The sequence below is a fragment of the Thermobia domestica genome, chromosome 11 (genome assembly GCF_964235325.1).
Source record: "Thermobia domestica chromosome 11, izTheDome1.hap1.1, whole genome shotgun sequence".
Lineage (NCBI taxonomy): Eukaryota > Metazoa > Arthropoda > Insecta > Zygentoma > Lepismatidae > Thermobia > Thermobia domestica.
In genome coordinates this window covers 108,724,953-108,750,836 of record NC_137464.1, presented here as the reverse complement: position 1 = coordinate 108,750,836, position 25,884 = coordinate 108,724,953, and the positions used below count along the sequence as shown (strand labels likewise).

At 33.6% G+C, this 25,884-nt stretch overlaps 1 protein-coding gene across 5 annotated transcripts in view; it reads right to left on the bottom strand.

Moving 5' to 3' along the window:
- Positions 1-25,884, bottom strand: part of LOC145664351 (cysteine sulfinic acid decarboxylase-like) — a 101,966-nt gene that overhangs the window by 4,580 nt on the left and 71,502 nt on the right. For all 5 annotated transcript variants that reach the window (XM_081730974.1, XM_081730975.1, XM_081730979.1 and 2 more), the window contains 2 exons: positions 5,172-5,319; positions 3,583-3,811 (listed from right to left, as the gene is read on the bottom strand). In XM_081730974.1, the coding sequence (XP_081587100.1) occupies positions 3,583-3,811; positions 5,172-5,319 (377 nt within the window). The remainder of the gene's footprint in view (positions 1-3,582; positions 3,812-5,171; positions 5,320-25,884) is intronic.

Sequence of the window (25,884 nt, the reverse complement as noted above, 5' to 3'; positions counted from 1 at the left end):
TTTATCCATTTGTGCGAAAATGTGACAAAGTTGATTCAGTGTTGCCATGTAAAAAGGCGATTTAATGCAACTTCGTAAAGTGGGTGTTTTTGACAGAAACGCGTCCCCTGCAAACACTGTTGTCATAAAATTACTGTAACAGGTGTGTTTTAGGTTAATTAATGATAATCAATGAGAATTTGCACATAATTGATAACCTGAGTTTTTATGATAAAAATTGCAATAAAAAAATTACTCACCTTCAGCTGGCAACCCTCGCAACACTTCCAACGAAACATTAGAAATGTTAGGGATTTTTTTTTTGTAAGTGTATCATTTCCAAAAATTGTGGCCCTCCCGTTCTCCGAGCTTAATATCACCTGACTTTTTCTTACAGGGTTACCTAAAAAAATGTGGTGTACAAGAACAATTCCAGGACCATTGAGGAACTGAAGACGAACATTGAAACAGAAATTCAATCAATCGCCAGGAATTCTTTAAAAGATGTCAAGACACATGGTGAAGCGTGTAAATTTTTGTTTACAAGAACGCGGCAATCACTTCGAGCATTTACTGTAAAGTGCGCTTCTCTTTGCATGAGGATTCCAGGGTTGCCAGCTGTAGGTGAGTAAGTTTTATCGCCAATTTTTTCATAGAAATTCAGGTTATTAATTATGTGCAAATTCTCATTGATTATCACTGACTAACCTAAAACACACCTGTTGCAGTAATTTTACAACAACAGTGTTGGCAGGGGCCGCGTTTCTGTCAAAAATACACATTTTACGATGTTGCATTAAATAGCCTTTTTACATGGCAACACTGAATCAATTTTGTCACATTTTCGCACCAATAGATAAATGTTTATCTATTTATCTATTGATAAATGTTGATCAATTGCACATATTCACAGGGGTTCACCCGCAGGATATCAGTTTTCAGCAACTGAATATTGATTTTCTTCATTTTGTACATTTTTTATTTTACACTTTTGGTACTTTCTTTCGTAACTACACAAAATCGTTGTAAATTCCAACATTAGTCATGATCCCGAAAATATCTGCATAGAACACGCTTACATTTGTTTCAAGTCTCAGGACTTTATCGTTCTTAGTTCAAAAGATATACACAATCAAACTTTGGGTTGCGCAACTTTACGGACACACTGTATTGTTAATATTTATATATAGTTACGGCTCTTGCCCTGTTTTGAAACAATTAAAGTGAATCAATGCAGTTTTAAGTTAAAGTTACATCGTCACCAGTGGCGTCACTAGCTTTCTAAATCTGGGGGAGGGGGAGTCGGATGAATCAAAATCAAAATCCTCTTTCCGACAAAAGTTATATGTACTGTTTCGTAACATTTAGATAGGAAGATTTTAGTTACTAATTGAATAATGATTATAGGATATTGTTTATTATTATCCTTGGTAGAAGGACAATACTACTTCAGATGCATCTTGATTTTTATTTAACAAGTTACATAGAGAAAAAGGTTACAAATAATAATTATGGAAATTATAATTTTTTACAATATTACGCCTGCCATGGAGGAAGACCTGCATGCACAAACTTCTTATGTATTGCTTCTTAGCATAATTAACGAAGTACTTACAGGAAGGTTGGATTGTACATACTGAGGTTCATTACTGACAAGGATCCAAGGTCGACTCACGACGCTCGTTCTGACTGACCCAATGACTGACCAAATAACTCCCCTTGTTTACCATTTCTTTAGTTTATATATCCTGTTTTTGGCTTCTCATCTGTATGCAGTTCCTTACTTTGTTTTTGTGTTTTTGACATTTTCACTTTCAATTTTTAAATTTCACTTCCTTGAGAACGCGTTTACGGAACCTCAGCCTGTTTGTTTCCAAGTTTTTAATATACATTGAAGAATTGAAATTACACTACAGTACAAAGTAGTATAGTTTCTTTAAATATATTTGACTAAAATCTGGGGGACGCGTCCCCCCGACCCGCCTGCTAACGACGCTCGTGATCGTCACAATAGTTTCAAATCTGCAAATTCCTGCACGGTAGCGCCATCTATTTTCATCAACCAGCACAGGTATAGCGATACCTATTAGCTTGACTGTGTATTATTAGGAATTAACGTTATTTACAGACTGACATGTTTTTTGTATTATGCATACAGGGTATTTCAAAACAACACCGACAACGTTTGGGAGATGATTCCTGACACGGAGATAAGACAAAAAGTATAGACCAACCTGGGTGCACAAATGCTTCCTTTTGGAGTTATAGGCTGCCGAAAACATGAAAAAAATTAACTGTAAAGGTCCATAGCTCCAAAGCTATCGGACTTGCCGTATTCGGTCAAGACTTCACTTTGGTACGAATATGTGCTCTATCCAAAAATACATGTTTCAGAATCCTAAGGCACTCACGCAATAATTTTTATAGAGGGAGTTTGGCTACGGATGTATAATTGAAGTACTCACCAACTACTTCTATAAAAATTGTTGCGGAAATACTTTAGGATTCTGAAACTTGGATATTTGGATAGAGCACATACTAGTTCCTAAGTGATGTATTGACCTGACTACGGTAGGTCCTATAGTATAAGAGCTATGGACCTCTAAAGTTCTTTTTTTTTTCTTCATGTTTTCGGCAGCCTGTAACTCCGAAAGGAAGCATTTGTGCACCCAGGTTGGTCTATACTTTTTGTCTTATCTTGGTGTCAGGAATCACCTCTCAAACGTTGTCGGTGTTGTTTTGAAACACCCTGTATATAGGATACAGAATACATTACATATAAACAACTACCGTTACGGATCTTCTGTTACAATTTTTGTATATAAGTATAAGCAATGGTTTAACATAATCATTTATTACATCACTACTGGCAACATCGCTGTCTTAGGTTGATGATTCGCATACACTACGTTCTCCCACTTTTCCTGCCACCGTAGCTTTAATCAGCTTTGATTAATTGATTAGTATTTAATGTTCATTTTCAGCATTGAGGTTATATGAAACGGAGTCTACTAGTTAGAGCGGTATCTGAACAAGTGCCTGAGTTTGTACCCGAGGCAAGCTTATAAGTCGTACATCGAGAATCAAATTCGGGGCCACGCACACAGAAAGCAAATGTGTTTGCTATTCGGGTAACTATGTTAGTTCTATACATCTCTTGCACTTGTTGAAAAATGCAGGTACTCTCGAAGAACACAAATCACTTCGTACATAAAAGCATATACTTCTTAGTGTTTAAAATAAGATACTGTTTAAGATAAAACTGTGAAATAAGAAGCATATACTTGGATACACAACAGGAAAAGCAAAGCTGTAAATAACCATTCATTTAACGTGAATGTATCAGAAGTTGCATTAAAAACACAATAGCATCAAAAGATATGTGTCACTTTTATTTTTCCACCAAATTCCCTCCATATTACGTTCTTCTTTTCCGTTTCTTTCTCTGAAAGAGTATCGACAATAGTTTACAATCGTGCAAAGCTAATTAAAGTTCTCAATAATTTGAGAAAATAATTAATACTTTATATTTTTCAATACCTCCTATTTAAAAGTTTCAACTATTTTTTAAATCCAATTATAAAGTGAAATGCAACAAAGTACCTTTGCTTTCCACATAAGCCAAAATTTGAACACATCTACTCGACGACCGCATTGTATGTATTTGTCTCCCAAATCATATCTTGTGTCATAGAACTTATCCCTCTGAAACAGGTATTCTGCACCTCGACCATGACAATTAGACAGAATGCCAGGATCCTTTACTAGTAATACCGAACATTGCTGAGGCACAGCTAAAAGTTTATGGGGATTCCATGTCACTGAATCTGCCCTGAATAAAAACCAATCATATATTAAATATAATAATAATCATAACTAATTACAGTATCAAATGTATATTTTCAAATAGAAACTAAAATAGTAACATTTGAAACTAAAATAGAGTAAAATACTAAACTTTAGAAAAAGCATGCGATTAATCTGAAAATCTGCAGCAATGATAACTGTAGTTTCAATAGTAACCGATAAATGCACTACTGAAACTACACTAATATATATATATATATATATATATATATATATATATATATATATATATATATATATATATATATATATATATATATATATATATATATATATATATATATATATATATATATATATATATATATATATATATATATATATATATATATATATATATATATAGATAGATAGATAGATAGATAGATAGATAGATAGATATAGATATAGATATAGATATATAGATATATAGATATATTACTATTGAAATAATAGCTGTGTTTAGTTTGTAGTAAACAAAATAGTTTTAACATACAATTACTAAAATTAAATAATAATGTTATTTAAAAAGTAATTCACAGGATACTAAAATAACATGATATGTAATCAAATGCAGATGAATTCGTTCCTCTAGTCGCTGCTTTAACTTAGATTTTGGGAGAAATGTTATTCTGGCAATACTGTAATTTCTATAGATGGCAACACTGAAAAATTCTTCAGGTTGATATTTTCTGTTGTTGAATAACATTATCTATGATTGTGGTACGTAGCATTTCATTATCCTCTTTCACTTATGATAAACAAACACAAGAAAAATGGTAAATTAAGTATTATTTTTAGAAGGTAGACACTTAAACCCTACATCGTAGATTAAATATTCTTTCTTGAAATTCATCTCTTACAGAATGAAAGTAGGTTAGTTTCCATTACTATTACTCTTTTGAATACTGTGAAGCAGAGGTAGAGAAAGAAAGAGAGGAAGAATGTCCAAAAAACATTCACTGACATACATTTGCTAGTTATCTATAATAAAAACAGACATCAGAACAATGAATCATACGAATCATACTTTAAGATATACATGAACTTTATTTGGATTAAAATATACCAGCCACGCATCTGAAATGTTTTGAAAAAATATATTTTCTTGCATGCAAATATTTCTTTTAATTTTTTTGAACTTGAAATCCGTATCTTAACATCAATTTACAAATGAAACCAGCAAATTTTTATATGGAATAAATTCGAACATTATGGGAAGCATCTCAAAATTAAAAAAAAAAAAAAAAAAAAATCACTCTACAATCATTGATATACTAACATTTGAAAATAAAAATGAAATTATATTGTTTAATCTATCTTAATAATGTTTAAAAACGCCAAACCTTTCAATGCCATTTAACCGATGTTTATGTGCTTTGGAGAATAAGACACCTCCACCCCATGATGCATCAACATGTAACCATAGTCCATACTTATTACATAAGTCAGCAATTGGTGGAATGGGGTCGAAAGCTCCCATAACAGTTGTACCTTTAAAATAAAATGAAAATATATTAGCTAGGCAAGATTTTTTTAAAAGTTCTTAAGATATAATTCGACTACTGGTTACGCATACGAAAGGAGGTTATAATTATTCATTGGCAAACCACTCACATTTAGTCGTACTATGTTAAAACATGCATACTATATCCTTGTGTTTTCTTGAGGTAATTTAGTTTTCTCTCATTATATTCGTTGTGGATATGTCATCGTTATAAAACAAGATAAGTTGTTCCATTGAAAAATAAATTTTACAAGACTACAACTTTGTAGAAGTTGATTCAATATATTTAGTACTTTTTGACATATTTGAATTAGTCATATAATTAATTATCAAGGATGATAAGACAAGAGAAAATATGTTAAATTGTTGGTACAGGATTTCATGAATAATTTATACAATTTTATTTCAACAAAGCAAAATTAATACTTGTGTTATGGCAGGTGAAAAGTAGTATTAACACCTTATAGTATAATCTATTTTAAACAACGACGTTTGAAACTAAAGAAACCTTCACCGTCGTTCGTTTCGCTTCAAATAAAGGAAATTATTAAAAATTTTTTGTCTTTCTATTTAAATTGCGATCGAAGAAGTAATATTGTTATGTTTTCTTTTAGATATTTGAAGAGGCATGAGAAGAGGGTACTGGTTTTAATGTCATGAGTATGTTTTATGATTCGAGGTTTTGCGTTTTGTTTTAACATCCCAATATAATTATTATTACAATTTCATTCAATTTGATACACTTAGACATTTCTGGTTTGTAATAAGCTCTGTTTGGGTACAATAAGTATGTTTTTTGGTTGAGTATATATATATTAAAATTCTGAAGCCATTAATTTAAGTTATACAAGGGGTAATTATACCCAGGTTTATTAGCGTAAAATTTAATTTTCGTTTAGAGATATTTTGATAGAGAACGTTCTAAATATTCTAAGGAATAAATTTCTGTGTGAAATAGTATTACTCCAATATGAGAGTCATCTTTGTATGTACAATGATTGGATTGTGTAAAATTTTCGTTTTAGCTTTGCTAGAAACATCTCAGATAAATTTTAATATTATAAATTTATATTCAAATAAGCATATATTCGATGTATAACAGATTTCATGTTAATGAGTAATTATGTTTTTTATTGAGCTGAACAATTTCATGTGAGATTATCGGATAGTTAAAGAAGATTGAACAAAGAAAACATCGATCATGTTCGAACACATATTAAATCATGGCTCTACTAGAGCAAGGGAAAATGAAACATGTTCATCAGTAAGTTTATTTAGTAACTTTATTTATTTATTTATTTATTTATTTTTATAAAAAGTACATGTTTGGTTAATTTTTCCTCGTATGAATACGTACAGGGTGAACCATTTATCTAGAAACGCTCTTGTAACTTTTAGACTAATAGGTGAAAAGAAAGTTCTTGAATTGTATAATTCAAATATTGTAAAATTATCTTGATAAGGTAGTGGATAAAACAATTTAGCACACCTGATACTATTTTTTCCGGCAACTTTTATTATAAAATTCTTGTTGTATACAAATATGACACACAAAGTCACTCTAATTGTGATCCGAATACCAATACAAAGTTCTCTCTGTAGTTCTTCTGGGTAAATATTTGCCCTAATGCCCAGGCACCAAGGGAAGGATACCACAGAGCTTCAGGCAAGGTGGATGGTCACTCTTAGTCTCCAAGCAAGCAAAGAGAGAGGTTGAGTTCCCACAGAGCTCCAGGCAAGATAATGGACAGGAGACCTCAGAGTCTCAGGAAAGCTAAGAGGCTTGGGTTAGGTTAGATCTCTCAGAGCTCCAGGCAAGCTAAGAGAGAGGGATGACCAGCCGAAACTGATACGATGAAGGTCTTACATCGTGTGTTATACCCTCTTTTAAATAGCGGTGGCGCTAGTCTTCCTCTTCTGTCACATGACTTGCTGATGAGATGGTGCCTGTCACCTGCTTGCTCATAGTAGTTGTAATAAGAGAGCATACAGTTTTGTTTACAAATAAGGGTAAAGACATACCGAAGAGACCTCGCAATCGAGGTCGATGTCTAGGTCGCGATGGATGAAGGGCGCACATAGCAAGAAGGTCGCACTCTCGCTGTAAGTTCTCAGTTTGAAGAGAAACATTACTGTGATGCGTGTGAAAATATTCCGTCTGTGCACAAAAATCACTGCGAAACCACATTTTGAAACTGAAAGGACCAAACAGTTTATAAATAGGGATGGACGCGAAATTGGATTTAAGAAATGTCAAAGTCTCGTCTCTTGATTCTCAAACATATTTGAGTCTCATCTCTTGTTCATCTATATCAATAAATCAAAGACTTTTATATTTTTTCCATTTTCTGTGAAGAAATGCCCTCTCTCGACACTCAGGCGAGAAATCATTTCCCAGTAATTTTTTTAAAGGTATGTCTTCAGGTTTTGAGGTGGAGGGGATGTTAACTTCACCAAATAAGTATCGTCACTGCAATTCCATTATTCAACGTTTCCTCCCTATGGATACGTGCTCGTCTTTACAGGAATTTCTTTACCTTATATCAGTAACGAATTTAGAAGAAACCTTTTTTTTTATTAATCTCGGAATTGGCAAGGGGGACGTGGAGTTTTTAAACATAGATATTATTAACAGTAGTTTCGTTTTTCTTTAGAAATTCCTCAATTTACGGACATCAGCCCGAAAGCCCCCTCCTTGTAACCGCCACTGCCTTATATAATAATAAACTATTTGGTCTAGGAATTAATTCGTGCGGTTGGTACGCACACATTGAAGCTGTAGTACAAACACAAAATACATAAATACCTTAAGAAAAATATTGTCCATCGCTAGCCACCACTTTCGCCCATCTGTCAGGCAATGTACGGATTCCGTGGCGAAAGAAGTCCTCATCCTTGGAAGCGATCCAGTCAGAGACCCATGTTTCGATATCTTCTGAAGAAGTAAACCGCTGTCCAATCAAATGGTTGTTCATGCAATCGAACAAGTAGTAGTCCGAAGGAGCAACGTCTGGTGAATACGGCGGGTGGGGTAAAACTTCCCATCCGACATTTTCTAAATAGGTTTTGACCGGTTTTGCGACATGTGGGCGAGCGTTATCATGTTGAACAATAAGTTTATCATGTCTGTTCTCCCATTCTGGTCGTGTTCTGGCCAGAGCTTGCTTCAAACGCATTAATTGTCGTCGATAACGTTCTCCATTCATAGTTTCACCCGGTTGCAGCAGCTCATAGTACACCACACCTTTCATATCCCACCATATGCACAGCATAACCTTTGCACAGTGAATATCTCGTTTTGGTTGTGATGGACCAGGTTCACCTGGTTTCACCCAGGCCTTTTTTCGTTTAGGGTTCTCGTAATGGATCCACTTCTCATCACCCGTAATAATTCGATGCAGAAACCCCTTTCTGCTCTGTCGTTCAAGCAGCAATTCGCAAATGGTTTTTCGTCTTTCAACGTCTCTGTCTTTCAATTCATGTGGAACCCAATGTGACATCTTTTGAATCATTCCCATGGCTTTCAAGCGTTTGGAGACTGTTGTTTGATCAACGCCTAATGCTGCTGCAAGTTGTTCCTGCGTTTGACACGAATCCTGCTCGAGCAATGCTGTCAATTCTTCGTCTTGAAATTTTTTTGGCTGTCCAGCTCGCTCTTGGTCTGCCAAGCCGAAATCACCACTTCTAAACCGTGCAAACCACTTCTGACACGTTCGCTCAGCTAGAGCATGGTCACCATACACTTCCACCAAAATACGATGACTTTCAGTCGCACTTTTCTGCATGTTAAAGTAATGCAGCAGGACACCCCGCAAAAACACTTTATCAGGCACAAATTGCGCCATGTTCACTTAACTACAAACTGGTGTTGTTGACGCTTTAATCCACTGCCCTATACTACGAACGATACGCGATGACAGGGGTTTGCAACACATGTGTGGATACACGGAACTGTGGGACGCTCCGTTCGTTGCGCCATCTCTTGTCCACCCGCACGAATTAATTCCTAGACCAAATACAATATAATTTTCAAATAAATATGAATAATTTATCTGACATTCTCATTTCAGTTTCTATTTTCTTCTATTATCTATTTAAAACGTGCCTATTATGATATTGTTTGTGTTTCTTATCCCATATTGCTGGAACATTCCTCACTAGTTATATTAATACGTCTTTCATAATCAAATTTAATAGTGATGCAAAAGCTCTCGACTTGAGCATAGACACACACAATCCTCTACAGACGAAATTCTAAACAAATGAAAACTTTATTCCGTGCATCGCTTCAAGGAGAACCAGTGAAAATACGAGCCACAGCGTTGCTTCCGCTGAACATCGGTGTAAAAACAAACTCGGTTATTCACCTTCGCGGTCGACCTGTAGGTCGCGATGTAGCGTACATCTTCGGCATGCGCTTACCCATTCGAATCCATGTGTCTGTGCCAACATCGAGAGCGCGACCGTGACTTAAACCTCAACTTCGATCGGGAGGTCTCTTCGGTATGTTTCTACTCTAACAAGTAAACCTTACGTTTGGGTGAATCGAGTTGCTGACTGAGACACATATGAGAAAGTACTACTAAATGTGGTCAGTATTTCAGTGAAGTTGTAGGTGCGAAGTTCCAGTGGTTTAGGAGATACAGCTACCAGAACATCACTTGGAAGTACAGAATAGTCTTCATACAGTTGGAGGTAAAAGACCTGTAAGACATGTTGTAACGACAAAAGGTGAATAACAAATATATGGGTACATATTAGGACTAGGGAGAAGTCATATAGTAAGGGTATACCTGACGGTAGTCATCTTGAAATCCGCCATTTAGAATCAAGGTTAAGTTTTTAAAATAGGAATAGGGTGATGTGATACATGATTTGAGGCGCAAATTTAATCAGAAGAACAATGGTGACGTTAATTTTGATTTACGCGCAATTGATAAAAAGTTACAGGGAAATTAAATATTGTTGCAACATATGTATTGGTCCTTTACCCCACCTTGTAAATTTTGTGTTAATAATAATAATTAAATAAAAAGCAGGCGAATAAATATTAGGTCTATGGTAAGAGTTGACGTGATGGCGGCCATGTTCAAATCCGCCATTTTGAATCAGACAAAAGTTTTAAACAAAATGCATAACAGTGACACCTTATTAATAGCAAATTTTACCATAAATCCAACGGTATAACCATTTTTGCTTTATCATTAACCAACACAAAATTAAATGGGAATAAAGTAATGCAATAGATGACTTCGGGCTAGAAGTTAATCAGAAATACAATATTTATCCACCTGCTTTTTATTTCATTAGTATCATTAACACAAAATTTACAAGGTGGGGTAAAGACTAATACGTATGCTGCAACAATATTTAATTTCCCTGTAACTTTTTAGCAATTGCGCGTAAATCAAAATTAACGTCACCATTGTTCTTCTGATTAAATTTGCGCCTCAAATCATGTATCACATGACCCTATTCCTATTTTAGAAACTTAACCTTAATTCAAAATGGCGGATTTCAAGATGGCCGCCGTCAGGTATACCCTTACTATATGACTTTCCCCTAGTCCTAATATGTACCCATATATTTGTTATTCACCTTTTGTCGTTACAAGAGGTCTTACATTGCTTTTACCTCCAACTGTATGAAGACTATTCTGTACTTCCAAGTGATGTTCTGGTAGCTGTATCTCCTAAACCACTGGAGCTTCGCACCTACAACTTCACTGAAATACTGATCAAATTTAGTACTACTTTCTCATATGTGTCTCAGTCAGCAACTCGATTCACCCAAACGTAAGGTTTACTTGTAAGAAGCGCATGTTGTTGTTTACAAATATAGATATTAAGTGTAGGATATTACAATATACACAGAAAGAAATTGTTTGATACATTGCAATATCACCAGATTAACAGTGTCATTAATACAACATAAAGTTGCATTTTTTTCCAAATGGCACTACATTAGATTAATATGTATTTTAAATCTACATGTTAAAACTGAAACTTACAAGACATATTTACTAATACAAACTAAGAAAACCCATCTACGTAATTGGATGTAATATTCAGCTAACAAGGGAAGAGAGGGAGATTATATATCGAAGTGGAAGATCGCTTGTACACCAATCGAAAGCACTAATGAGGCTCATTACGAAATTGTAATAAAAATTTTCCGAATGCATATACTGTGCGAGTTATATGAATATACAGGGTGTCCAGAAAATCCGTTTCCATCCTTAGAAATCGCAAACAGTGAACCTGATGCCAAAACAGGAAAACACGTGTTTGATTATTTTAAAAGTATAAGGTATCAAAGCAAAAAGTGTTGTCACAGGACACCCACAAGGTCCCAGGCGGGGTGCAACTCAAAAATTGCAAATGGTGAGGGGGGTCAAGTAGCATATTGTTGGAAACCTGTTGAGAAACGAAACGAAAGAAGACGAAACAAATCTAGGCTCTCTACAATTATCCTGTGCAAAATGGCGACCGGTCAAAATGTCAGCAAAAACGTCATTGTAAAGTCTATGGCCATCTTAAAAAAAAAAAAAAAAAAAAAAAAAAACTGAAACGGTGAGAGACGATGTCAAAACAGGAAATCACATGTGCAATTATTTCAAAAGTATAATGATTGAAAGTAAAAATATTTGTCCCAGACGGGGTTCTACTCAAAATTTTCAAATGGCAAGGGGACTCAAGAAGGATATCGAGCTCCTCCGTGGCTAAGCGGTTAGCGTACGCGCCTTTGGCGTGGGAGGCCCGGGTTCGATTCCCGGCGGGAGCTCATGTGGTTCGGATTCCACGTTAATCAGTAGGTCCACGTCTCATATAGCCTCGCTGCTGAACGGGACGTTAAACTAAAATCAACTCAACTCAAGAAGGATATCGTTTGAAAGCTGTTGTTAAATGAAAGCAGATGGAACAAGTGTGGGCGTTCTACAATAACACTGTGCAAGCATCTTGCATTTTAGTTCTTCTTTCTGTAGTCGGGTTTTAGTTTGTTTTCATTTCAATTCTTATTCAACGAAAAGAAAGGAAATGCCCCTACTGTGAGATTCTGGTTTTTGAGCCCAGTAATATCTAAATAAATAAATAAAGAAAAGAAAAGAAAATTAAGAAATAAAGAAAAGAAAAGAAATAACATTTGACTTATTTGAGTATAGAACTGACTAGTTACCATATAATGAATAATAGTGGTACTTATCCTCGTTGTCTGGATTATCAAGTATAAAATGATTAAAAAAAAAAAAATAAAAATAAAAATAAAAAAATAAAAAAAATAAAAAAATAAAAATAAATAAATCTTGCACCAGGAACAGCGAATACGTGCAATCGTGTCACAGTGACAACAAGTATTGACTGCTAAATGGAAAGCGAATGTGCTTGAAGAATCGAAATGAGGATGTACATTTTGACCGGCCACCATTTTGCACAAGATAGTTTTAAAGAGTCAAGACTTGTTCTGTCTTCTTTCATTTCCCAACAGGTTTCCAACGATATGTTATTTAACCTCCCTTGCCATTTGAAAATTTTGAGTAGGACCCCATCTGGGATCCTGTGGAGGACCCTGGAACAAATATTTTTACTTTCAATCGCTGTACTTTTGAAATGATAACACATGTGTTTTCTTGTTTTGACATCTGTCTCACCGTTACGTTTTTTTTTTAAGGTTGCCATAGACTTTACAATGACGTGTTTGCTGACCCTTTGACCGGTCGCCATTTTGCACAGGATAATTCTAGAGTCGATGCTTGTTCCATTTTCTTCCATTTTCCAGCAGATTTCCAACGATATGCTTCTAGACCCCCTTACCATTTGCAATTTTTGAGTTGAACCCCGCCTAGGACCCTGTGGGTGGCCCTGGGACAACACTTTTTGCTTTGATACCTTGTACTTTTAAAGTTATCAAACACGTGCTTTCCTGTTTTGGCATCTGGTTCACCGTTTGCGATTTCTAGGAGTGGAAACGGATTTTCTGGACACCATGTATATTGATATAACTCAAACAGTATATGCATTCGAAAAATTTTTATTACAGTTTCGTAATAGACGTCATTAGTGCTTTCGATTGGTGTATAAGCCATCTTCCACTTTAATATATAATCTCCCTCTCTTCCCTTGTAAGCAGTTTTTTCAAGATAAAGACTTTTGAAAAAAGTAATTTTCAACTCATTGAAAGTTTGTCCTTTTCTATTTGAAATATGTCATATTATCATCAAGATTCACGTACATTGCCTCGTCCGTCTCACTCATATTATTATTGTTGTAAAGGCATCTAGATTTTGGAGGTTCGTGTTATTCTACCGTCCTTAGTTCATAACACTGAAAAATCAATGTGGTATTGTAAGTTTTCTTTTAACATGTAAGCTTGATATATGTAATAATTTGACATATTGCGAGTTAAAAAAAGTACAACTTTATGTTGCGTTGGCAACAATGTTAATCTGCAAAGTTATAAGAGCGTTTCGAGATAGATGGTCCACCTTGTATATTGATTTACTGATTGATTTTACTTTAGGAACGGGACCTACTACTACCTGAACTGTGTACTACACTAGAACTTGAAGCTAGTGCAGCTGGCGTATACATAGATAAAATAGGCAGTTAGACTTTCAAAGCTTCCAATTATTTATTTTTATTTTTATTTTATTATTATTATTATTATTATTATTATTATTATTATTATTATTATTATTATTATTATTATTATTATGTAAAATATCCATAAAGATATTTATATTTGGTCTGAATTTTCTTGGCTAGAGTTTAATTTTACATTTTTTGTTGTGTTAAAAATAGATTTGAAAACGTTCTTTTCTTCTTCATTCTATGATATCCGAAAGTTTAGTTGCAATTGTAGACTTCTTCGTACGTTCCTAATGGCGAAGAATTATCAGCGAAACAGCTTTTCGTACCCAGTTAATTATATATCTACTTTTTAGGAGGAACTAGTACCAATTTAATATTGTCGTCGCTATGTATATTAATAAAATTGAATGTAACTATGTTTGACGGTTAACCACTAACCCGATTTTGATGATTTTTGGTACATGAGTGGTCCCTAACCCAACTTAGGTTTTTTATCCATTTCAGCAAAGAAGACAAAGGGTGAGGGAGTGACATATAAAAATAACCAAAAATGACTGATATTAGTGTCCAACCCATAATTTTCGGGGTCGCTGAGATGAATAGTTACACTCACAATGATCTCTAAATCCAAATTCATCCCTCATTGACAGAAGGATGGACGGTGGAGGTCAGATGGGATGACATGTCAAAATAATCGAAAACGACCGATATTCCAATCCATAATTTTTGGGGTCGCCGAGATGAATAGTGACATTTGCGATTCAGCTTAAATCAAAATGTATCCCCTATGCGTATCCTAAGGAAGAATGGGTTTAGATAGTTCGCATTCTAATTTGCTTATTTAAAATATACATATGTTGATAATACTAATAAATGTAAATTTAATATTTAATATAGGGCCACTATTTTAGCAACTGTTAGGAAATATGTCCCTACAAATGCTAAAAATAAAATTCTACTTAAAATAAAAAATAATGTTTGTTATTCTTTCTAATGTATTGTAAATTTGTCAATCTATAATTCAAAAGACATGTTCCGCGATCATCTTTGTACATATGAGAACCCTTTTGCTGTTACTAAGAAAAACTTTTTTTAAAAAACTAATTTTTTATAATGGAAAATACACTGAAGAATTCTTATAAAACAACTTCTAAAATGCAAAAAAAAAAAAAAAAAAAAAAAAATATTTAGCTAAACACGGAAATAAGATTATGTAGTAATTAAGTTAATCTTTATTCACAGCAAATTATATATAGTCATTTTAAAAGAAAAAAAAGTTTGCAATGAACTTTTAATGACAACTGATGTGAATTGTTTTACAATTTTATTAATAGTTATCGCTGCAATTGATTCTCAATAGCTATGTAATTCTCAGGTTTTAAATAAATCAAATTTCACATTTTCATATAAGGTTGTTCTTAGGTGTTTACAGGGATATTTTGTGAAATATTAAATGGCTATTTTCTGTACATGCAATGTTAATATACACATCAAATCAAAAATATAGTATATATAACTGTCTTGTATGCGTTCTACACATATTATAACTTACATCACTATTTTACCCTAATATTGGCCAATACATAAGCAGAAATCTCATGTACTATTCATATTCTATAATTTACATTTCACTGCTTATACAAACATAGATATTACCAAAACCACAATCTAACCATCTTTTCTGGGTCACTAAGCATGCAATTGTACCAAAACCAAAATAGGAAGGTAATCAAGTCTAAATATTTGTTGGAATTATTTTTGTATACACCAGTAAAGAACAATTCTAAATGAAATAAAAGTATCTGCTAAACTGTACTTCCATTAATATTTATCTTTTGTGACTACATATGCAATTATAAGTATTATTTCAGGAACAAAACTGGTTTGAAGAATTTTGTCAATACTATAAATTTGAATTAAAAAACAAAATTACATTTTTATTCACCAAGACTCTTTCATTCTGCCAAGATATTAATAATTTAGATAAGTAGTAAAATATTGTACAATACTCGCAAATACAATCATTTTATGTAGAGGAAGGGACTAAAATAAAACTTGCCAAGAATCATGTTCATTGCCTTTTCCATGATTTTAAAATTCAATTTCTTCCTAGTAAAAGTAATTTGAACTGCTCTATTAAAACCTCCAAAACGTTTATATCTATTATTACATTTTTTGAAACCTCTTTCAACCAAAATAATGTTTCAGCTTTACGATATTGTCCGAGATATACTAATCAGCATGCATGTATATAAAGTTACATCACTGATGAAATAATAGCCTATTAGATCAAAATATTTCTTCAATTATTTTATTTGGTGGATTTTCTTTCACAATTTTAGTTTAATATTTCCTTTCGGGTTTTATTAATTAAACTTCAGACGTCTAACAAACCTTGCTTTTGCTAAAATCAACAAAATTGCTAAATATGCTTAGGAATAAAAATTAAGTACGACTGAGTTCCATTTAAAATCACCATCAAGTAAATAGTCTCAACTCTAGATGTTCAGCAAATCAGGGGTTCACACACCTATTTCAATGGTAACGATACATTAAAACATACAGGAATGTGAACATATACGATACTATGAATATAATTTGTCTATTTTTAATAATCATCGAAGTTTTAGAATGAATAATTGTGAAAATATTTATCCCACTTAATGAAATCGAATATTTAGAACACAACAATACTAAAATAATATAAATTCACATAATTTAGAGTACGTTTTTTTAAATATATGCATTTCGCTGGTTTACAAAACTATTACCGCCTAACGGCGATAGTTATTAATGTCGATCATTAGTATCACTACGCTCACAAATAAGCTAGTTAAATAACGGCATACCTAACTAATTGATGTAAAAGAAAACTTGGAAAAATTAATAATAAATATTATTAATACATGAAACTGATAACAAAATATGATAATATTATATAAAAAACACTATAGGAAATTTAAAAATGAGATTCCTACAGCATAAACCTATTCTTCCGTTGCAAATAACGAGTAATTCATCTAATTGGTTATATACTCAAATGTAATGCATATTTAAGTTAAAATTTAAAATAAAATATATATGCAAACTAAGTATGCAGTTCTAGTCCAATTTCATGAAAGCAATGCTTCTTTTATCCTTTTTGTGTATTATAGATTAAACAAAGTTATATTGAACAAAATGATGAAAATGAAATGAAATCTGAGTTTTACGTCCCACGGTTATGCCGGTTAAGCTAAAGGAGACGGTGATGATGAGTAATGAATGAAATGGTGGAATGAAGAAAGTGGGAGGAAACGGGAGAATCTCGAGAAAACCCACGCACACGGTTTTCACCACAAAGTTCACGGTTTTCACGGTGTCCACCACAAAGTTCACTTGGCGGGGGCTGGGATTGAACCTGATACCCCAAGCACCAGAGGTGAACGCTCTACCACTGAGCCACCGCAGCCCCGCGTGAACAAAATGATAAATAATATATTTGCATATTACTATTATTAACAAAAATATACATACGCAAGCCTTGGTAATTTTATTGTTATGCAATAAAATGCATTAATGTAACAGCAACTGCAAAATTATGACTACTGATAGTTAACTATTTGAGAGTATAGCCTGAAGAATCTATTTATTTTGGAAAACTTAAATGTACCAAAATTTTTGGAAAGGATTTAGAAAATCTGAAATTGTAACAGTTTTTCAAGGCAATATTATTTGAAAATTAAATAGAAGTTTTCATTTTATTTTTGAACATCATCTCAAGGTAGATATATTTAAGAACAAAAAGTTTCCGTCTCTTTCTAAAAAGCATTATAAAGAGTCTATAATCTAGGAAATTTCGGCGTAAAAAAGATTTTGTTTAGTGAATTCAAATACAAATAAATGAGTCAAGTAATACCGAGTTGAATGTAGGAAGGAAAGAAATGAGATAGAAATTTAGGAAAAAGAGCACAAAGGAAATATAAATATGTATTAGTTGATTAATATTATTTACCTTTTCATTTAATTTTTACACTGCAATTTCCTGCATCGAAATATTTCTGTTGTAAAAGAAATTACAGTGAAAATTTGAAAGAAAAACGATCATAAATTCAAACTCACCTGCAAAATGGCTACTGTATCATTATTCATTAGATATTATATAATTATTTTACTCTAGTGCTAGGTAAACAACAATTCTTGAATGTATGTACAGAATGTATGCCCGAACAGATATTGTATATATCAAATATGTGTGGATATACACAAGGTGGAAGACATTTTAGGCTTATAGGAAATTACGCACAACGAAATACAGCATTATTATAAATTATTAATTGTAGCTTCAGAAAATTCATGATTACTAATAAAACTCCAACTGACCAAAGCAGTATATATATTTTAATCGTATATATATGTGTTACATATATACTGCTTTGGTAAGTTAGAGTTCTATTAGCAAGTTTAGAAAGAGACATATAAACATAAATCACAACAAATAAGTTAATTACAATTTCATATGTGTAATTTCTTTAAGCTTTATAAAAATTAATTAAGAGAGCGAAAGTTTATGCCAGTCGACATGATATGCATATATGTTTCTGTTTGTCTACATGATTCCTCCAAGATAAGTTTCTTAAAATTTATCAAATTTTAATGAAACCTACCATCTTTCGTTCAAGCTTCCTAAATAGTATCTTTCTTTAAGGTTGAAATTAGTCAAGAATAAGGCAGTATATTCAACTCCAACTTGGAAGTGTGGGCAAACACATAATATGATTTAAAAAAAAGGAAAAGAAAGAAAAAAAAGTAATTCTACGGTAATTTGTGTGAAAATTATTAGATTTTGATTGAATTTGACATACAGTTTCCTTAAGGTTTCCCGACAATCCTTATTGCTTGGGAATAAAATTGGTGAAGAATAAAGAGTTAATCCACCTATTTCTGACTTTTAAAAGATCTCTTGCTCACTTCTACAATGCATTGCACCACAAGCTACTATTACAGCTATCTAAGCAAGCTTCTAAGATTTAGAACAACATACATATACATGTGTGTGTCTAACTGTTTCACGATAGCTTACGAAAAATTTACTTGCTTTTAATGAAATTTGTTGTGTTCTCTTTTAAGATTTACTAAATAGGCCTACTGCGTGAAGTTGAAATCGACCAGAATAAGGGACTGAATTCTATTCCAACTTGGATGTCTGTGCGTTTACATAGTATGGTAACAAAGTACTGGACAAACTTTTATAAAAGTTAAAATATAATATTGAAACAGTCTGGCACATTTTTTTGTAATAAATTATATGACTAACTGTAATACCAATGTACAGGGTGTCCGGAATGGAACTGGCGGTTTTTAAAAGTGTATAGTTTTAATATGGTCACAGATACAGAAAAAAAAAAAAAACATTTATATTGAAGGAAAACTCAAAAAGTTTTGTTCAGAAAATTTTCATACTTGAACAACTACCGGTGACGGTGCTAGTATCGCCGATAAACAGAAATGGCGTCGGCAGTCGAAAAGACGCAATGCGTGTGGTGGTTTGTAGAGACAAAAAGTGTTGTTCAAGTTCAATGAAACTTTCGACGTGTTTACCACAATGATCTTCTATCACGCAACAGTATCCAGGCGTGGAAGGATCAATTTTTATCAACGGAGAGTGTAGTAAAACAACACAGTGGTAATAAATCGCGTGTGTCAGAAGAAAATGTGGAAGCAATAAGAGAGTGTTTCTCACGTAGCTAAGGAAGTCAATTCGCGCAGTGAGCAGGCAATTGGCAATTCCAAAGTCAACAATGCACGATGTGGTACACAAACGATTACGTTTGCGCGCGTATAAGGTGCAATTGTTGCAAGAAATTAAGCCCAACGATAAGCCACAGGGAGCAGCATTTGCTACTGAAATTCTGGACAGGATTGATTATGACCATAATTTTCTATTGAACGTTGTTTTCCCTGATAAGGCAACTTTTCACTTGTCTGGCTGTGTTAACAGACACAATGTTAGGATATGGGGATCTGAGAATTCGCATGCGTACATAGAACATTCTAGAGACAGTCCCAAATTGAATGTTTGGTGTGCTTTCACACATAATGCAGTTATAGGCCCCTTCTTTTTCATAGAGCAAACCATAACAAGAAATGTGTTTTAGATATGCTTCAACACTTTGCTGCTCCCAAGTTACATTTACAACCTCAAGTGATATTCCAATTGGATGGTACCCCGCCACATTGGAGCCTACAAGTCAGGGAGTACCTTGATACTGAATTTCCTGGCCGTTCGATAGGCCGTGATGGGCCAATTAGGTGACCCAGGCATGTGGTTGGAGGGGTGCCTAAAAGGGAAATATATATACAGAATATAAATTGGGAACCACCGAATTTCGTGTTTGTCCCGGGTGACACAAACCCTAGTTACGGGCCATAACCCTAACCCGTACTTCATAACCCTATGATCACTATGATCAATGGCTCCCCTATCACACCCTTGGGCACATAATATAAATAAACAGGTAAGTTCAAGCTTGGTGAGTCTTAAAGGTTTAAACGAAACTATTTATAATACAGTTCCAACTTTTGTCAAGGTTATAGAAGCATTTCACGGACTTAAAAAATATTTTCATAGAATAGTGCATATGTGAGAGTCAATGTGAAAACTCTTCCATTGATATGACCAAGAGGGATATTGATACCAGGATCAAGGAATATATATGATACTCTAAAGATCAGTATTGTGCGGTTTTAGGTCTTTTCAAACATCTGTGGATGTCCAACCAGATATTAAGCAAGTTAAAATCATTACAGTACTTTAACCCATATTGAAACGAATGTGTTTGAATCTCATTATGTAAGTTATATCTTATTATAAAAACTAAGTTAAATATGGATAAAGGTAATTTTGACAAGAACTGTTAATGTATTACCAATGGTGTCTATCAAATAATAATAATAATAATAATAATAATAAAATTAACAAGTTTGAATTTACTTATTAAACCATATTATGGATAAGCCCAGGGGCGTGATAGTAGAGGAGTTCGTCATAATAATCGTAGGGTTATAAAGTGGTAAAATGTATATGCGTTATATTCTATAGTAAAATCTATATAGGTTATATTCTGTGAGGTTATGATTTTATAGTGGACAAACACAAGTTATGTTATGGTTATTTAGTTATTGTGTGATATTTTTACACAACATATAATTTACGGATTATTTTTAAAGTGTAACATCTCACAATTATGCACCGAGGCTAAGGGAAACGGTGATAGTGAGTATAATGATAATAGCGGAATGAACAAAGTGCAGGGAAACAGATGAAAAAACTCACGTACGTGGTGCTTATCCACCACAAAACCCACTTAGCGCGGGTTGGGGTTGAACCAGGGACCCTACGCACCAGAAATGAGTGCTCTGAACTATCGCGGCCCCTAATTTACGTCTTATTTAATGTTAATAAATAAGGAGTCATAAATATGTTAGTTTACTGTAATCATTATGTTTCATATTTGGAGTGTCTGAGGATGAAAGGAGCAGTAGCTTTCAAAAACATTTTTGTTGCAAATACAAAACACTGGAAGATTCCTCATAATATTTTGTAGAAGCTATTCCATTTTGATAAAATTACAAGTATTATCTCTTTGAGTCTTTCGAATCATACACTAATCATACTTGAGATTAAAATATGAGGGGACGAATTAACTAACGCCTTTTTAAGTGATATCTTTTCCGATAAATTTCACTAACATTATCCAATTTTCATGAAACAAGTTCATTATTTATTTATTTATTTATTTATTTATTTATTTATTTATTTTTACTCTTATGAATTATTTCTCTTTCTTATGGTCGAAATATATCAGGAGCAACGAGATGAATTTATCTCATCTTGACAAAAATAAACGTTAAATTCTTAAAGATTACCCGATTTTGAATTAATATGCATGTCTTTCCAATAAAGCCTATTGCCTGATATTAGTTAAAGATAAGACGTGAATTCATCTCAACTGTAAGAAAATGTTTTAGCGTAATTTTCGAAAAAAAAAAAAAAAAGAAAGAAAAAAATCATGAACCATTGCGTGTGCTTTCCTTGAAGCTTAAAAATTACCACAGTTCTTTGAAGTTGAAGTCGGTCAAGAATAAAAGGAAGAATTCACCCAGATTATTTATATATAAAACTTCGCTAGCTTTTAACACTGCAGTGGTCACGTAGCCCACTGGAACGGCAATAGTCGCGTGGAGAAAAATAGTCTTCCATTTAAAATTTAATATATTTTACTGTAATTTTTATACAGTTAACGTTTATTGTGTATGAATTCCATTCAATGGATTATTTAACTACTTTTAAATGAAATCTATTAAGGGAACATAAAATAATAAATTGTAATAACAACATAATTTACTGAAATGGTGAAAAAAAAACCTCTCTGGAGGACTATTTCAGTGTTAATGTGTATGGAACCACAAGTTTATTACATTTTAATACTTTGAACCTAGGATACCAGTTTCCATACATTACTATAGTATTTCATTTAATCAATAATTTATATGATGAATACGAATGAATTAGTACCAACAGCATATTCACACTGGGAAACTGTAGTGGTACCGGGATGGAGAGAGGTGAACAGAGTAAGAACCTCGCTCTACCAAAGTAAAGTAATTTTTTGTTAATATTTTTATCTAAAGCAAAAAAGAAAAAGAAAAAGAAAGAAATATTTTACTAAATTTAAATTCCATACATGCGAATACAATTAAATCTTTTTTGCAGCGAATTTTTGGAATTTTGGCGAAGAAACTTTCCATGACAGCATTGCAAGCTGTTACACGAACATATTTATTCATATTCATCTGAGAATTTTCCTCCCATAAAAATGGAAATAAACCACTATTATCTAGCTAATAATTCATGCACAGATTGAAACAAGAAACTACGTACCGGTATATATATATAATACGTACGTTTTTATCAGCTTTTAACTGTTTCTTTAAAGAAATAATAAAAGAAGAAGAAGAAATATTTACATTAGTTTGTTCTGTCCCGATAACTAACCCATTTGTTCTTAGTTGGTTGTAGAGTGATTCAATCGTTGAGCGTTCACTCTGGTGCAAGACATTCCTAGTTTAATGCCAGTCTATGTAAGTTTGTGTTGTATAGCGTCGTATTCGTGGGTTTTCTTGGGTTTCCTTGTTAGTACATTATGTGCAAGTATTGTCTCGTAAACAAACATAGAGCTATCCTTGCGCACATCACTTGTATATTTTTGAGAGAAAGAAAAGAAACAGCGTTTCGAATATATACGTGCAGCTTAAGTTTTATAAAGGATTAAAGGAAACAAAAATAATTAAAATTAATAGGGTAAACCTCCATGGACTCGTCCCTCATTAGGTATTTGTACTTAAGTAAGTATCTCCAAAGACTTCATATTTTGCTATGATGTAGCTATGTTATCTAGCTTGAGAGTTGGTAGCACTCCTACATATCGAAACTCATTTAGACTCGTAGCCCAATGCTGGTCAAATTAGCCTTATGTAAATTTAATTTTGGATTCTTTAATCAAATTAAAAAAATGACTTCATAACTAACATACCTGTATTACAAATGGAAATACGTGGGATGCCTAAAATAACAAAAAGTAAGGGGACTGGTGCTATAAGTATGGTTTATTTTCACAAACTTACAAATTAAAGGTGATCCCCTTCAATATACTTCCATCGCCTCTCTAAACACGTTTGCGTACGAAGTTTCCATTGTTGGATGCACTTGTGGAAATCTTCAGGGGTCACCGTTTTGAGCACTATTGTCGTTTTCTGTTTCATCTCTTCTACAGTCAGAAAAGGATTCCCTTGAAGGCGGGTATCACTTTCAGAAAGAAAAAAAAATCGCACGGTGCCAAGTTCGGCGAATACGGTGAGTGTTCCAACACTGGAATCTTCTTAGTTGCCAGAAACTGTTTAACAGTCAAAGCAGTATGTGAAGGAGCATTGTCGTGATGCACAAACCATTTATTGTTCTTCTACAAGAGGAATCTTTTCTTTTTGATGCTTTCTCGCAGCTTTACAAAACCTGCTGATAATACTACTTATTCACTGTCTGACGTGATGATACCCATTCAATCAGGAGTAGACCACTGCTATAAAAGAACACAATGAGTATGACTATTACTTTCGATTTGCCCTTGCATGCTTCAGTGCTTGGATTGCCTTTTCGTTTTAGGATCATATTGAAAGTTCCACGTCTCATCACAAGTGACGATTTTCGTTAACAAGTCAGTTCTGCTTCCAGGTGTTCCATTATGTCACTGCACACGTACTTCCAGAAGTCCTTCTGCTCCTGTTTGAGATATGTTTAGCCCAAACTTTGCGCATGTTCAAATAGTTATGGAAAATGCGCGGGTAGACTCTTTATCGATGCCCACCATGTTTGCTACCATTCGAATGCTGAGCCTGTGATTTTTCCGGACAATGTCAGATGCTTTTGCGTCTGTTGTTGCTGTGACAGAACTATCCGGTCTTTCATAATCATCAAGCGCCCTTGCCGAAGCATTTGTGATACTAAAACACTGGCGTACGTGATATCATATTATTACCATACATATCCCGCAACAGTTTCACACACTCCCTCGTGATTTCTTTAATTTCACAAGAAATTTCAAGCTAATGCACTGCTCAATTTTCACATTTGTCATTCATCCAACAATACGATTGCACACCTCTTTCTTCAATCGCTGCTCCCAGACTACCGATTAAGAGTGGCAACTCATGTAAATTATTCTCTTCTCGAAGATTCAAGGTTGTTCTGCGCGCATGTGCTCCCCACTTCTCCACGTATAATACTGACAGAGTTGCCAGTCCCGTTTTTTTAAATCAAGCTTCGTATATATATATATTACTCTTATGTAAATTATTACATTTTAAGTGTTGTGATAATCCGAATCAAGGATGTTACTTGCATAATTTTTAGCTATATTCTTTAATTCTGGCTGATATATACGGTGTACTTCTTTTCGTGATTGCTACAGATAATTTTGCACAGCTCCACGAAAGTTGATAAACCCTATTGGGGTACAAACAATGAGTAAAATAACTTTTAAATTTCGTTAAACGATTCTCTAAAATTTTTCCTGGTTTTACCCACTACATAAGCCACATGCCTTTTGAACCTCTTTATCATTTGTCATTTAGAGATTCAGGATTCTGTAAACCAACCCATTTTACATTTTTTATAATTCCTTACTTTTGTATGTGTGAGTGGAAGGGAGGAGGAGAGAGAAGGAGTTGATTTAATCTTCCTTAGCCACCTCTTAAATAAATTTATACAACAAAAGGATTTCTTCTTCGTTACAAAAATATACTTTATCTCTTCATTTAACATTTCTTTTTCGGGTCATAAGGAAGTTCCTTCGAAAGGAATATTTCAAAATAATTGCTTTCATATTTGAGGCGTTTAGGGCATAAGCAAATCAAGCCCACTTTTCATTATTTTGGACATACCAGGTATCCTAGAATTCTTTCCCTGATTACAAATATTCATAATGCATAAAACATGACATATAACTAATACTTTTTATCTTGAATTACATGTAACATATTCAAATTTTTGTGTACATGTTTACTGTTATTTTGTTTGTTACAGGGCTCAGTGACGTAACAAAAGCGGAATCAAACACCTTTGCAGAAACATATACTCAAACCAGCAGATAGGTCAAAGTGTTCTCTGGTATCACGAGACACAGTCACCAAAAACAGTCCAGAAACGATTCCAGACGACATGCCATAGACAGCCACCAGATGTTAAAAGCATCAAGATGTGGTATGCTAAGTTTAAGGAAACTGATAAAGTCAGTGATCTCCCTAGAACAGGCAGGCTTGAACTTAGTGCGCAGACAATGCAGACAGTGAAAGATGCCTTCGTGAGAAGTCCCAAGAAGTCAGTCCGCAGAGCCTCACGTGAGTTGCAGATTCCTAAGACATCAGTGC